We start from the raw sequence: 16,373 nt of genomic DNA, 5'->3' as shown, positions 1-16,373 counted from the left end.
TGTTCAACATACCAATTGGACAAGTCTATACGTTAGGCTGTGCTCACAAGTGTAGTTCCCATCTGTCACCAGAGAATGCTATTAGAATACCATGGACTCTATCCCCTCTGCTGAACTTTTTTTTTTTCCTGTGACTTATTGATTCTATAACTGGAAGCCTGTATCTCCCCCTCCCCTTCAGCCATTTTGCTCATCCTCTCGTAACTGGACTATTGTAATGGTCTATTTGACACACATTTCCATTCTGCTCCAAACCTTCTTCTTCATGCTTGTTTCTTCCCACTCCAAATCCAGTTCTGTTTAAAAAGAAAAATCTTCAGAAGTACAGGTAATGCCAATTTTTCTCTTGTCTTTCCATCATAGGAGGAAAGACTTCTAAGGGATGAGAGTAATTCAGCCTGTGAGGATGTAGATTCCCACACTAGAGTCTTGATAGTAACTCAAGAATGTGGTTTGATGTTCTAGTGGGGAGAGTAGTATTTCCTTTTTTTTTTTTTTTTAACGTTTATTAGTGTGTGCATGAGCACTAGCCAGGGGAGGGGCAGAGCGAGAGGAAGAGAGAGAATCTCAGACTCCTTGCTGAGCAGGGAGCCCGAGGCGGGGCTTGATCCCAGGACCCCGAGATCATGACCTGAGCAGAAGTCAGACGCTTAACCAGCTGAGCCACCCAGGTGTCCTGGGACAGTAGTATTTTCTGAATATTAACCTTCCTGAGATACAAAAGCCAATATTGGCCCAATTCTTTTTTGAATTCCAAAAAGAGGATAATCTGATTTTATAACACAGCAGTATGTTAACATTTAAAAATCTGTGCTTCAGTAAATTATTAATATGAGAGATTAGCTCTCAGAGTCAACTTAAGAAACTTGCTTCTGCTCTTCATATACTAACAAAAACATGCATGAAACCTGGTGATTTAAGCCTATTTAACTCTTCATTGGCATGTGTGTTCCTTAAACCCAGTAGGTCAAACCACTCTTCGCTTTTGCTTCCTTTTTTTGGTCTCTGTTTCTGTACTTAAAATCTATCCGATACTGTGTTTCCTCATGTCTGAGTCTATCTCCTGCCCCCACCCCTTCACTAGATTCTAAGCTCCCTAAAGTCTACGCCATATTTGGGTTGCCCTAGTAGTGGAATCTGGTTACAATGCTGAAATTTTAAACTATTTCCAGGTCCACCCTCCAAACATTTTCTAGGCTTTACAAATAGTAAAGAACAGTGAAAAGAGTTTAACTGATAGGCAAAGACACATGTAAGTGCCCAATAAATACATCATGATCACGTCATCTAAAGAAATGAATATAGGGGAATACGCACAAGAAACTTATTCTAGGTACAGCACATGAAAAAAATTATCGGAGATACGTGAATAAAATTCCTTGCATTCATATTTTCCTTTTATCCCTCCCGCCCCCAAAAAAATTCTTGACAAAAATAAACCAGAGCTGGAGTACAAGCTTCAGCCCTTGGTAAATCATTAAGTGGTTAAATTGGTTTTAACCTCCATTTCCCCCTTTACGGATTCCCTGTGCGTCCACGTCCATCCGTCCATCCGTGGGGAGTTCCGATCACATCCTGGCTGTTGAAGGCCTGCCACCAAGAGGACTTCTCCCTCAGGGTGGAGGGGATCTTTCTCTCCCACTGTCCCCGGCAAAAACCAATATTCACTGGTTCTCTCACTACTCCAGGGCGCTGCTCTCTGACAATATGAACGTGAATACACCTTTTAACATGTGTGAATAGTATGGATATTTTCATCTCGGGCCCCCAAGAAGGATAGCGAAAGGGTGTCAATTTTACTCCTATCTCAGGCTTGTGGTTCATGATTTATCTTGCAAAAAAAATCTTACTTTAATTTACCCACTTGCTTCCTTCTTAGATGTATAAAACAGAAGAAGGAAAGGTTCCTTTTGCAAATTGCTAAAAAGGCAAGACAAACTCTGAGCCCGCTCATTTCCCCTCATACAGCAATCTAAAAATGGCAAGTGAAAGTGTCTAGGCTGAATTTATTTTGTACTGTGTTCCCAACAGTATTCCTGGACATACTGGGTTTTCTTTTAAGGAATTGTAACTGCACAACAGGCTACTTTGCATGAACATAGCATCCCCCAGCCTTCAGATCGCTTTCCTAGTCATTGTGTCATTTGACCCACACGATGGCCCTATGCAGTAGTATCTGAATTTTACAGATGAGTCAACAGAGCTCCAGAGGGGTTAAGTGACTGGCCTCTAAGGGGCAGAATTGGTCCGGAGCTCTGCCTTGCTCTCCTTTGTGCCTCCGCCAGAATATACAGCTACGTTTGCTGAAGATTAAGAAGCTGCTTTTGATTCTGGTAGATATTCATCTCAAAGGGAGGGGAAAAAAAAAAACCCTGGTGCCTTCATTCGGTAGCATTTGAATATTAAATTTTCCTTACCTGTTTCAACTTAGGATGACTTCTTTGTTCGCTTAATTGACTGGTAATTCCTTTGTTTACTTTTTTCCCCAATCTTAAGAACCAAGTCATAAGTATTAAAAACGGTTACATTAGCATTTAACATTTTTTTTTTAATGAAATTCGAGTGTTTCAGAACGGGTAATTTAGGCAGGCATGTATGTAGAATTTTGCATTTTAATTAAAAAGCCTCAAAATGAAATGAACCTCTGACAGTAACAAATGACTACTTCTAAAAGCTGCGTTGCTATTTGATATATGTTTGGTGTTTTCTTGTGGATAATAAGTCCTACAACTTGTTTCAAGAAAAGTGACAGGACTAAAACAATTAAAAAAGACAAAGCTGCTCTTTTTTAATCATATGCTCATAAATAAAACTGGGTTGTGAATTATTTCCAGAGAAGCAATTGACAAAGTGTAAGTAAATCACTCTAAGAACTAAAGCTGTCTTGCTTCTTTTTTTCTGAATGTTCAAACCAAACCTGTATCCTTGTCCAATTATGAATTTCCTTTGACAAATAAATATTTACAAAGAATGAAATACAGACTTTGTGCACTTCCTAAGGCCAAAGCATACTGTGAAAACTAAAATTTAATATTTTCTCTCACCTCAAATACACCAAAATAAGAACATAACTTAAAAATCATTCTCTCTTGCAGCAGACTGTCCATTAATCATTCTTTAGATAATATTGGCTTTGTGAGTTTTCAGGTAGAAAGAAAAACTGTGATTTCTAGATCAGAAAATCTGAATATTTATGGATCTGAAGAAAACAGTAACATCTAGCAAAAGAGAATTTTCTGTAAGCCCCATTAGGAAGTCAAGAAGGAGAGATCTTTCAACATCCCCCCATTTTCCTGTGAAAATTCTTTATGTCTTAAAGGGCTTGATTAGGTAGATCCAAGGGTTAATTTACTTGTGATCTGGGAAAAGACTGAGACTGCCTTATTATTTATTTTAAAAAAAATTTTTTTTTTTTTTTTTACTGGTGTGTGGGAGGAAGGTAGAAAGAGGCCCCAGAATGAATTCACTAATTGGGGTTTTCACCTGCTGTGAGTCTAATCGAATACAAAGCCTTATTTGTAGCTGAAGAGGAAGGGAGATTATGCAGAGTGTCAGAATTTCTGCCTAGTTTTGAAATTCCTGTTATTTGGCACAATCGTTTGGGAAAGGCCGACAGATAGTTAGGGCTTTGAGCCGTTGTTAAGGTAGACCGGGAATGCTGTCGTCGGTCTGCTGGAACCACCTTAACCAGGTACCCATTTTTAGCAGGTGGCAGTGTGTTTGCTTTCCAGCGGGCCGCGCTTTGGCTGGCAGGCGAATAGGTACCTGAATTCTTTCCTGGGAAGTAACTGCTGGCCCGTGAGGTTAATGAAGTGTGTCTTTATTTTAGTGAAGATGCTAAACTTCACATCTTTTCAGATGTTCACTGTGATATTGGTAGCTCTGGGAAGCTTTGAAAAATCTTATTAAAAGCAAATCACATGAGAAGGAAACCTTGTTGGACTTGATCTGGAACCTATTTGGTGAAATCTCTGGTTTGGATGGCAGCTGGCTCAAAGAACTTTCCTCAGCCTGGCTTACTCTGTCTCCCTGCAGGGGAAGGGCCTGGAAAAATAGGCTTTTGTGTGGGTGTGAAGTACTCTGTGTCTGAATGTAGAGGCCTCTTCATTTACTAGTTAATGTGAACTGACTGGAGATTCTCATATCCAGAAGATGATGGTTTCAGATGGATCTAAAGAGATTGTTACACATGTTTTAATTAGTACACCATGGTATTTGCCCTAACTAGCAGTGACTCACCACCATTGTAAGCATTTATTGGATGTCCGATTTGGTGTTCATGGCTCATACTTGTACTTTGCACAGAGAAACATGGAATCCTTATGCGTTTGCTAAATATGCAAATACTGAAATTTTACTGTAAAATTCCTATTATGCTTAATTGAAGTAGTACCTACATTCTAAATGATTTTTATAAAACAATGCAGCTTATACTTAAGATGGGCTAGGGAACACAAAGCAGTTCAGGTGGAGACTCTTGGAGCTAGAGGAAGCTGGACCCTCGGGGGTGGTGAAGTCCCTCAGGGCCACCCCCAGGCAAGTGCCCAGCGCAAACCATCCCGTCTTTTTCCTTTTCCTTTTTTTTTTTTTTGGCTCTATAAGGTAACTTTATTTTTTTTTATTTTTTTATTGTTATGTTAATCCCCATACATTACATCATTAGTTTTAGATATAGTGTTCCATGATTCATTGTTTGTGCATAACACCCAGTGCTCCATGCAGAACGTGCCCTCCTCAATACCCATCACCAGGCTAACCCATCCTCCCACCCTCCTTTTCCTTTCTGCTCCTCGTTTTGTAATGGTAAAATCTGGCTAACACTGAACCTCAAGCAGCCTAAAAGGAAAAGGATGTGTTTGTGGAACATCAGAGCAGCTTGGCCCTCTGCCCTAGGCCTTTCACACCCTCCACGGCGTGGGCTTATCCACACCCGTGACCCTCCAGCACTGACATTTCAAATCAATGGCTCCAATCCAGACATCTTACCTCTGAGCTCCGGACTCAGGTGTCCAGCTGCCTTTTACATCACACTGCCACCTCGAACTCATCATGGTTAAGACTGAATTGATCCTCTCTCCCTGACCCTCTTCTGCCTGGACCTGCCCCCTTCTCCTGACATTCCTGGCTTGGCGAATATTACTCATCCAGGCTTGGGATTCACCCGAGAGCAGAGTGACTCAACCTTGGCTGCATAGGAGAATCCCCTTAAAAATCCCAGTGCCCAAGGCCAATTAGATCAGAACGGCAGGGTGGTGAGATGCAGTGGTGGCCAAGCGTGAGGCGCAGGCTCCTAGGTCTTCCCTCTCTTCCATTCGTGCATCTGATCACTCATGACTCCTGTAGTGTTTAGCCTTATTATTTCTCTACTCGGTGCCACTACCAGTGTTCAGATCCTCGTCATCCTGTAGTCCGCTTGTATCTGGTCTCCTAATTCCAGACTCTTCTGACCCAGCCCCCATTCCATGTCCCGAGTGCTTTTTCTAAAAGGCAAATATGACAGAACCACACTCGTGCTTACATTCTGAACTTTCAGGACACAGGTCAAACTCTGGATCATCACGCTAGGTCCTTCTCAATTTGCCCACCCACTGGATCTCTCTCTTGACATTCTCTCCCAAAGATCAAATAGACCACTGAAGTTCTTGAAAAGAAAAAACTGTTTGTGGCCTCTTTACCTTCACACCTGCCGTTACCACCATTCATAATTGTTGATTTGCCTTTACCCCCAACGGACCAGAGGCTCCTTTTGCACCTACAGAGGAGGCTTCTAGAAAGAGCCGTTCAATGACTGAACCCAGCTTTCTTTTCAGCTCCAACAGGTGGAGTTAACTTATTCCTCCATCGGGAGTCCCCACTCAGCATCCAATTTAGTGACCCAGAGGGTGGCTTTGACTGGATGGGTCCCTGTTTGGTCAGGATCCTGGGAGAAATAGATGGTACATTCAAAAGTGGTGCTTGAAAAGAATGTAAGAAAAAGGCTATTTACAAAACCTGAGCAGCGTTGGGGAGAAGAACAAGAGCAAAGCGAGAACCTGGAACATGCTGTTGCTGTAGAAATGACCGCCCAGCTTGTGGCCATGGGTAAAGGAACGTAGCCACTGCCAGGTCCAAGGCCAACAGGAGGGAGCTTGGGGAATAAGCACGCAAACGTCTCTCTCCTCCTGCCCTTTATGTCCCGCGGTAGGCTTTTCCTCATGGCCTCCCGTTGGCTGAAAGCAAAAGGAAGCCAAAGGGCGCCAGAGACCCTGACTGATGACATCCCCAGAGGCCCAACCTCCTGGGGCCCAGAGCAGAGTGGAGAAGGGCAGAGAAGAGAGCTGGAGGGAAGACTGAGGGGATATCCAGCACAGGCCCTTAAGTCAGAGAGGTCTACATTTTTCTAAGTCCGTGCGACATTTAAGTGGTTCAAAGACTGGCGTTTTGGGTATGGAAGGAAGAATTTACTGGGTCACCTTCCTAGCCTTTACCCCGTCTCATTCCTTCCTTAACCCTATTTGTAGCAAACCTACCCTTGTCTGCTGTCAGACAGCGGTGAGATTGCTTATGAGCACAAAAGAAAAAAAATACAGATCTTCCCCCACAATAAAAGAGGCCACATCCCGCAACCCCCCCATGGCAGCGAAGTAGAGTGGCCTAGGCCTTGGAGCAAAACTCCCTGGTCCAGTCCTTACACCGTCACATTCTCACTATGGTGTCGGCACGAGTATAGCTCATGGTAAATTCTGGAGTCAGAATTGCAACTTGTCTTTTCTGGTGGCAGAGCCCCCATGTTCCTTTCATGTCTCTGATTCAAGCCAAAACAGTAATGACAGCTACTATAAACAATGTATTTTCATACATAGCATCATTATAGAATTTATATATGAAATGAAGATTTGTAAATTACCTTCTTTTCTTAATGCCTTTTCCTAAGAAGCAAAATCCATCATCTAACTGAAACTGACAATAAAACAGTTACTGTGATGCCCATGTCATTTCTTAATAATACTTGGACTATTTAATTTCTAAAATAACATCAAGAGTTGGGAACAAGTCTTCAAGTGCCTATAACTCCAGTCTAAAAAAGAACTTAAAGATGTATTTTTGAGGATTGCCATCTGTCAGATTTAAGGAAAAAAAATCTGAATAGTGATTTCTTATTTTCCATTCTTTTTTGTTGTCCAACGAATTGTTCCTAGTAGTTTCCCCGGTGAACAGTGAGAAAAAAGACTTGAGCATTTATATTTTAGAGAAACGTATGAGCACACCCGAATCTTCAGTGGGTAATTTCAAAGTGTAAAACAAACAAACAAATAACAAGAAAGGAGAAGCATGACAAGGCACAGGTGTTGCAAACCTTTAACTGATTGATTTCTGATGTGTACAAATGCCCATGCTGTGAGGTTTGTGTCTTTTCATTGAAATAAACATAAACAGTATTTAAGTGATTTGCCACATTGACACAGAGATTAGTTACTGATTAATAGCAAAGGCCACACGAGGAAGTCCTCATCACAGCATATGAATCCTTCTCCCCCCACCAAGATAAGGACAGACCTAGAATCTGCAGTTCGACCAAGGGACAGCCTCACCCAAAGGGAATCCTAGTGTGCCCCCCTCAGACCATAACAGAAGCTGCCTCCACCACTCACTGGCTCAAAATTGCTAAAAGACAGCATTAATAAGTCTCAATTTATGAGGCAAATGCTAGCAGAAGTGCTATATTTGCTTTAAAATAGCAAAACCAATCCTACCTACGTGCCCAAGTCTTTAGTGATAACGTTTACATTTTTATTTGGTTTGTCAAGGGGAATGAAGAAACTTGGCACCCCCTTTCCCTTTTGTTCACTGCCTTTATTTTTTGCCTCTTTTGTCATGCTGCTGCAGACAGTAAAGGGAGATTGATGTCCACAGTCCTTTTAGCTCCAACGTTCTACGGGGAAAAAATGTTGAGCAAAAAAGAGGATATTTAAAAAGAAAAAGGGGGACATGTTTTCAACTGTAAACTGAAGTGGAAGGAATCGACCAGAAGAGAGAGTGAAAGGCAAGTAGTTGAAAGAAGATAAAAAGAAAAGCAGGCCAGCAAAATAAATGGACAAAGAGGGACAAAGAAACCATTAAGGGAGTTTAATCTTAAAATACTCTGGGGACTCTAATCGAAGATATTATGTGAAGGTTGCAAAAACTTACTGTGCTAATGAAGGCTTTCTTCTCTTCAGAATATTTCCCGGCTTGAAATAATTTTGCATAGTTAACCTGCATCGTCATATGGCAAACTCTAAGATTAGCAGTATTTGAACTGTCCAGGCCCTGCCACTTTTCCAATGAAATGTTCCATTGGGAATGGTTTCCTTTTAGATTTCTCGAAAATAATACCAAAAGCCCAAACCGTGCCACACTATTGGTGGTGCTGGTGTTTTCTTTAGAGCCTATACCAGTGGTTCTCAAACTTCAGTTTGCTGTTTCTGATTCAGTACATCTGGGCTGAGACCCCGGCATTCTTATTAATCAAAAGTTCTCAGGCGATGCTGATACTGCCCTTCTCCACTTTGAGACCCACAGCTGTTTCACAAATACAAATGCTTCCTAAGAAGCCCGTTTAGCCCAGGATGAGCATAACCTGAATTTCATGTCCTTACAGCCCTACCGCTTTAATCTTCGATTGAGGGAAAACGGTGGGGGTGGGGGTGGGGGTGGGTGGAGAACTCTGTGATTTTTCTCTCTCATTCTCTGAAAAAGAAAACTCTGAGCCCACACACTTAATTATCTGCAATGAGGTCATTTGCACGTAGGTCATTTATTTAGGCAACAAGTAGTCTTGCTGGAGGTTTGAAGACGGTGCTAGCAGGGCGGTGTGGGGCTTTCAGGTCCCCAGGACTACCTTAAATCCCTTCCTCTGGCTGTCTTTTCTTTTTCCTTGCCGTTCTGCGAGGCTGAGTCCCCACTGCCCGGTCTCTGGGAGCCCGGGTTCCCAGGTCGCTAGGTGGGGGCGGAGCCCGGCCCGGCCCCGCCCCGTCTGCCTGCAGCGCCCCCTCCCCGCCCGTCTGCCTGCAGCGCCCCCTCCCCGCCCGCCTGCCTGCCCGCGCCCGCTCCTCCGCAGTGCTTTCAGCTGCGAGCCTGGGCGGCGGCGGCGCTCGACTTTCGGGGAGTCCGGCGGCTCTGGGAAGCTCACTCCTCCGCTCGCGCCTTCCTTCGACCGCCGAGCCCTTGCAACCATGAGGGAGCAGCTCAAAGGGTAAGTGCATCACGGCCCCCTCGGATCGCCGCAGTCCGTGCACTTGTGGCACGAGCAGGGGGCAAACCCGGGCGGCCAAAACTTGGACAAGCGCAGCGGCGGGACGCCGGGCGGCCGGGCGTCGGGGAACCTCCCCCGCGGGTCCTTGCTGCGCCGCTGCAGGTGCGTCCCCGGGGCTTGCCCCTCGGCCGCCGCGCTTGCGGCGAGCCCCCTTCCTCTGGCTTTTGGGATGGGCTCGGAGAGAAAGAGCTGATTTCTCGCCGTACCCAGAGGGGACAGCGCGTTCCCCACGCGGGGATTGGGGCCGCGGGAGCTTTTTGCTCCTTTCCGGACTGTGTGGACGTGAGCCAGACAGGCTGTTCCTAAATCGTCGCCCGACCTCGCGGAGGGAAGGGGCGCGCGAGGCTTTACCTTGCATTGCACTGCAAGTGCCAAAAGGTCAACTTTCTGCCTGATTTCTTCCGAGGATTCCAACTGACATTCCCCTTGTTGGCTTTTCTACTGTGTTCGTTCCATGCCCCACGACTTGCAGAAACCAGGAAAGAGAGAAAAAGCAATTAAAGCCCAGAAGTCCAGGATTTGACGTAGAGGGAGGATCAAGGGTTTTTGTTATGGTGGTTTTTTGTTTTGCCCTCTGGGGTTGAGTGTGCAGTCATTTCTGGGTGTCCTTCTCTCGGGTTTCTCCAGGTGTCTGTGCTCGTCTTTAAGCGAAGTTTGTCATTCCAGATCTGATCTTGGCAACGAAAAGGGCAGGACAGTTTATCTCCGTTAAATTTGAAGTTAAGTTTGAAGCTGAAAAAGGGTTCTGTTGCCTGACGGAGGCATAATATTAATTATCAAATGCTTTAACATCATGAAAAAAAAAGTGCACCCGATTTAAGTGGCGAGCCAAAGTCTGTAAGTGAAATCTACATTCTTCCTTGGCCAGAAAGCTGCTCTTGGTCTCCCTGCTTTGTTATCCCTGTCACCTCTCCTCGTCACCCCCCATCACCCTTTCTCTTTTGCCTGGATTTTTTTATTTCCTTGTGCCACATCCCCTCTTTGCACGATACAGTTGCTCTTGGAGAAGCTAGAGGAGCAAATGAAACAACACGGTTATGTGAAAGGTCTCTGACCCTTGATCACCGTGGAATTGGTTTCAGTCGGTGTTGTTTGATCTTGGATTGGACACGACCCTGAAGTGAAATTGCTTTGGCCAAAGTTGAGGGTGGGTGGGATTTCAGCCCAAAAAGCAAATAGAGGGAGGACAAGTAACAGTAGGCACAATCACCGAGGCAGTCATCTTTGGCCTGGCTTGAGCCAAACAGAATAAAATGTTAAATATCCCAGGGAACAAGAAATGGGGACTAGAATAGGATTTCTGATGCTCAGATTGACATCCGCCCCTCCCCCGCCCCCTCCGCACGGTAGCAGAAACTTTTAACTATATTTTCCCATTCCCACCCTGCCAGTATTCCAGCAGTGCAAGCCAAGTTCAACATTCAGCATGCAAATGCCAAGGTTCCTCTAGAAAAACAGTCTGATCCCCAGATTAAAGGGAAATGATTTTGTGTGTGTGGATCATTGGGCTCCAGATTATATATGAAGCCAAACTCTAATCCTCTGCAAATCGCAAGAGAACGGTACCTTTTTATACCACTGCATAGCGATTACTTTCCTCCCTGGGAAGTAGTGGAAAGATATTTTTTAAAAAGGCAACTGTTTGGAATGTTTTCAGTACCCAATAACAGTGGTGGCAGAAGAAATCTTATTTTAATTAGGCAACTGCCATTTCCCCAGCGAGAGAAGTAGAAATTTGTTACTTTTTATAAGTGTTTAATGTTTGTTTTTAGGAAACTAAAAAAGCAATTCCAATAAGTCTGATTATTCCAGCACTGACAGCAGGAACAGCTCTGAGGCAGTTATAATAACCTTGCACACTACTTGAAACTAAAGAAGGTGAGAGAAAATTTAAATTGTATGGTAGGAAATTAGGTCAGCCCTGTGCTCAGTAGAGTAATGCTTTAGTTTCTTATTGACAAGTGGGTGTTGCCGGGGTCTTTTGTCACATCCAGTGATTTGGTATTTTAATTTGCATCAGGTTCCTATCATGGCCCCAAATAAAAGGGAAAAGAGAGATTATTGTAGTTTGTACACATTTGAAAAGGAGGGAAGTCAGAGTTTGAAGGCTGTTCAGAGAGGCATATCTGATCCCAGGCTTTGGAACCAGCAGGGCCAAAATCAATAACATGTTTGAAAGCTTTAAAGAGCGTTTTAAGGATTATTTATGAAGCTCTCTTCTCTGTGTTAATGGTCATGGAGAATTTTGATCTACGTCGAAACATCATTATTCTCAGGGGACTGACCAAAGATGTACCCACTAACTTGTGAACAGGTTTCAGAGTTTCCTTTTTGGTTGGGCACGGTATGTGGAGAGTGCGTTTCCTATGTGAAAAGTGAAATACAAAAAAAGAGACACTTAGCAAGAACGGCGCCACCCATGCTCCCACCATGGGTTCCCCGGCACAGCATCTCTTTCTGTGTTTTCTGTAGATTCCAGGTAGACCCGAGCTGCTTCTCCTGGAGTTACCGAGAATTCTCTACTGTTTTTGAAGCTAGACACAGAGTAATAAATACAGCTGTAAAATCTCTGTTGCTCACCAGCCAAAAATGGGCTTGTCCTGTAAGGCAGGATGTAGCTAGGAGTCTCGCAGGTTTGTACCTACTGTTGCTTTACTGTCCATATTTCATCTTTTCTTTCTCTTCTGGGGGTTCAGTATGTCCCACGAGGGCTGCGAATTCAGCACACGCTGAAAACACCCACATCCAGTGAAGCGAACATTTGGTTCATCTTAGAGTTACCAAAGAATCGGAAGTCACTGGAGCCGGCTTGTCAATCGTTCTTAGCATTAAATGATGAGGAGATTATTTTTCTATTTGTGAGGATTAGTCACACCCTTTATTCTTTTCTTCTTTCCACTTGTGTTCACTTCTCTTGCTTGGGTCTGGGTTGCAGCTGAAGTGAAACTAAGACTGTAAAGACGAAATGCAAATCTGTTTTCTAGTGACTTGGCATTGCTTACAAAGAAAAGGCTTGCGTGTTGGAGGGCAAGGAGGTAAAAGAGGATGGGCTTTTGGATTTGTTTGGGTTCCTTTATCTAGGTTATTCAAGTCGCCCCCCCCCCCCCCAGCATCACAGGTAAGTGGGAAAATGAGCACCCGGAAAGGCCTCTATCTAATGACCCGTGAAGTGGGTGAACACAGAATTTTGAAAATCCTTCTCACAATTTTGACCCACTGGAATAAATTCCTTAGAAAGGTAGACATGTCTGTAGATCAGCAGTCACGAGGTTTGTTTTGGAGAGAAGCAGCTTACGTGAAGCTTGCATTCACTCCATGTGGGATTCTCCTGCCCCTCGTATGCGAGTGAGTGTCTCTTTTCTTTGGGAATTGCATTTGGTACGAGTCACCGTGTTCTTCCCGTTTGAAGTCCATTTACAGATGCTGCCTTTTCGGAGCGCTTGTCTGTGCTTCCGTCTGGCCAGGTTGATCAGCGCAGACAGACATTTTTCTGCCCATCTATTGAGGATGCTACAGTCCTCCCACACTTCGTAGGAATGGGACTTTATTATCATGCATTGTGTGTATTAAGGGCCCATATGTGTGGACACACGTGCTTTTCCCCTCTTCTCCCTTCCTCCCTCTCTCCCTGGCGTTCCCATACGCATGGCCTTGGGAAATGACAGAGGCCGAAATGCAGGGTGGTCTTTCCTTGCTGGGCACTTTCCGAGCTAAAAAACACCCGAGAACAAGCAACACTTTTTCCATGAAGCTGCAAGCTGCAGCCTCCTTGTGCTGTGCATATAAAGTACCAGTTCCGCCCACCTCTTCTCCAGATCAGAAACCAGCTTGGTTGTGGGGCTTCCTAAAACCCCCGAAAGCATGGACTGCGTGTGTGCGTCTTCTGCTCTCCTTGCCCTTTAAGACTTGGACATCACTCTAGTACATTCCCTCGGCTGAGAAGCCCCTGTTGTGCTCCTCACATGCGAATTGTCTCTGTGGAAGAGTAAGCCAGAAATGAAGGTGTCCTGGAGACACTGAAATGGCCCCTGGCAAGTGAACATTGTCTTGTGACTTTCTTACCGTAGTCTTCCCTGTTCCATCCCTGTTCCATCCCTGGATGGTAAATATCAGAGGGGATGATCTTGGAAGGGGTACAGTTTGGGGAATTTCCACATGCTTGGTGACATCTATTATTGTATTTCACAAACCACAATAAGTATTTCTCCATTTAACTTCCTTTTTTTTTTTTTTTTTTTAAACAGAGGTGATTCACATGGAGTGTTTTTTGTTCTCTACAAAGGGTCTTAGGCTTGGCCAGTTTACCGCAGGTGGATCTGCATCTATAGTGTCAGCAACTAGTAAAAAGCTCGCTTTTAGTGGGCATTAATTTGGGGGCCACATAATAACAAAAGCAGCCGTGCATTGAGCACCAGAACGTGCTGGTCATCTAATCCCCTAACTCTCCCGATTGTGCAGTTAGTAGGGCACAGAGCAGAATCGAGGCCTCAGGTTGAAAATCTGTGCCGAGGTCGCTTGACATTGTTGCCCTCCCCAAACTCCTCTTTCCCTGCAGGCCCTCTGTACTTGGTGCTCGCCTTGAAGTGTCCACATGTAAGCCATTTCTCTTCTCTGCAGCCCCACCTTTCCCCTGAAGATCATGAACAGGCTGTGCGTATGACTCCTGAAATACCTATGTTCAGGGCTGCACTTTACCCTATCAGAGCCCGTCATGTAATCCCCGAAAACTGGAAATACGATGCTATGGGGATTTATGTAGATGGGCCAAAGTAAGGAAAAGTATATGTGGTTATCTCTCCCAGATTTATTCATGCAACTGAATTAGGAACAAAGGTGTTTTGTTCTTTTTGTGGCGGGAGCTGATAGCTGGCAACCACACTTAGCTGAACTTCAAGAAATGGGAGAGAACTGTGAATGCTTCATTCAGGCCCAAGTAAATATAGGAAAAGGTGGAGTGGTGTGTGGAAGACTGAGTAAAAAAAAAAAAAAAAAAAAAAGGCACTTGAGAAGGAAGTCATGGGGAGAGGGAAGGTAGGATAGATTGGTCGGGCACTGGCTAGACCTTAAGCCGAAGTGAAATGCAGTCATCGTGGGTATGAGACCTGGATATGGGGAAGAAGGAGTAATGGAAAAATGTCAAGGGTTGTGAAAGCCACTGAGAAGTGAGGTGATTTGTTTGTTGAACCGATGTCCTGTGTCTCTTTGACAGGGTTGAGTAACTCTTGTCAGTGTCCTTTCTGAATGGTCTACATTGGACAGGTGAAGAAATCCTGGGTTTTGATTATTGATTACATAACCAAGTCATTTTATAACAACAGAAGGACAACCGACTTGTGGGCACCAAAAAGAAAGAAATTCTGGTTCCCAAAGCGTGTTCATGTTGCTTTTCCCTTTGAGGGCGAAGGTAGCAGCCTCTCTGCTTGTAAGAAACATTCTCGACTGTGTGACGAAGTCCTTTGAAGTAACGATGCTGAATGAAACAGAAGCAAACCATACTTTTCTTTCCTCCTTTTCTTTACTACCCATTATAAATTCTAAAGTCTCTCTTTGTATTTTCTCTTATAGCCATGAGACCCAAACAACTTGCTGGGATCATCCCAAAATGACAGAGCTCTACCAGTCTTTAGGTAAGGACGTGGCCACCTTTGCTCCAGGTTAAATGACCGGTGACTCGCAGGATAAAGTAGTTTGTAGTGTGCACGTTATTGGTTGTCTAAATCTATCACTAGATTGTTTAAAAGGTGAAAACGACACCTTTCAACCCAAAATTGACAGCTTTCTTTTTCACAGAGGTTCTTTAAAAATAAGTTTTAGAATGTCATGGATTCCTGAAAATTCAATATACCTGAGAGGGCCAAAAGGTCTTTGTAGTTTTCTTTGCTGCGTAAAAGGATGGGAAAAAAAAATACTTGCAATTTATGGCAATTGTTTTTCCCACCAAGAAAGAAAACTGTTTCAAGTTCTTATTGATTTCTTCCCTGTGAACTCAAGACAGTGCTTTTGCCAAACCACGAATATTGTGGTAGGAATTTTCTGCAGTCTTTCCAGTGCTTGTGATTCTCAAGCCTGTCAGGTCGTCAGTGTGAACATTTAAATGATTTCTCTACTATGTCTTGTTTTGTGTTTGTGTGAGAGCCTGATAGTTTTCTTCCCCCTCATAACTGGGAATTTTTTGAACAGACACATAGCCTCCAAATAAGAAGAAAACATCAATCCTTCTAATGCTTCATGGAAGTCCACTCTGTACCGTTTTAGATCTTTGGAGAGTAATCTGAAATGAATTATCTTACATAGTAACTAGTTGTTGATTTTTTAATTAAAAAATACATCTTCTCTACTACTAAAACAATTTTTTAAGTCTGCTTCTTTGTGAATGGACGTATTTACAGACTAAAATGCGTAAGGTGAACTCTTTGGGTTTAAAGCTATGTGACAGTGCCCATGGGAATCAGGGTGATCAGACGAATTTTGTACATGTGTGCGTGCACGCGTGTGTGTGTGTGCACGTGCGTGTGTGTAGCTATTGCTGACTTGCTGTCGTAGGTTCTCACTGGTTAACTAATTGAAATTAGACATGGGGTAGGAGACATTAGTCAAAAAATTGTTTTCCCAGACTTCTAATTATACGTGAAATTAGTTCCTTCTAGAAAATCCAAAAAATACAAATAAAAAGCATGAGAAACAAAAGACTTCACTTGCAATTCTACTGACCAGAGATATCCAGTACATTTCAATTAATACTATATCATTTTAGTCTAGCAGCATGTATGTATGTGTGGTGTGCATGTGTGTGTATGCATTGCACACATGTATACTTTTTAAAAATTTCAAGAAAATTGGGATCAGCTCATCTTTAAGTGCTACATTTTCAGCCCTTACAAAATGTTTCTGGCTTACAGTGCTATACTGTTTAGACCACAGGTGGGAAACTTAAATGCTTATCTTTTGGCAAATGAGAGAATGGAGGCCTCATCTGAAGTAGGCAGTGGCTTTGCTGGGCAAGCAGGCCATCCTAGCCCTGTGTTCTCAGGACTTGTGATTTTTCTTTTTTTTTTTTTTTTTAATGTTTTTTTTTTTTTTTTTTTTTTTTTTTTTTTTT

The 16,373-nt window shown here is 43.5% G+C and overlaps 1 protein-coding gene across 17 annotated transcripts in view; it reads left to right on the top strand.

The window, feature by feature from the left end:
- Positions 1-16,373, top strand: part of DMD (dystrophin) — a 2,446,616-nt gene that overhangs the window by 2,292,334 nt on the left and 137,909 nt on the right. For 13 of the 17 annotated variants that reach the window (XM_032426633.1, XM_032426634.1, XM_032426635.1 and 10 more), the window contains one exon: positions 14,840-14,901. In XM_032426633.1, the coding sequence (XP_032282524.1) occupies positions 14,840-14,901 (62 nt within the window). Of the gene's footprint in view, positions 1-9,050; positions 9,215-14,839; positions 14,902-16,373 lie in introns of those variants that run through there. The other 4 variants (XM_032426644.1, XM_032426643.1, XM_032426646.1 and 1 more) reach the window with 1 other exon arrangement.

Source organism: Phoca vitulina, unplaced genomic scaffold (genome assembly GCF_004348235.1).
Source record: "Phoca vitulina isolate PV1807 unplaced genomic scaffold, GSC_HSeal_1.0 scaffold35, whole genome shotgun sequence".
NCBI classification, from domain to species: domain Eukaryota; kingdom Metazoa; phylum Chordata; class Mammalia; order Carnivora; family Phocidae; genus Phoca; species Phoca vitulina.
This window is presented reverse-complemented; position numbering and strand designations above follow the sequence as displayed.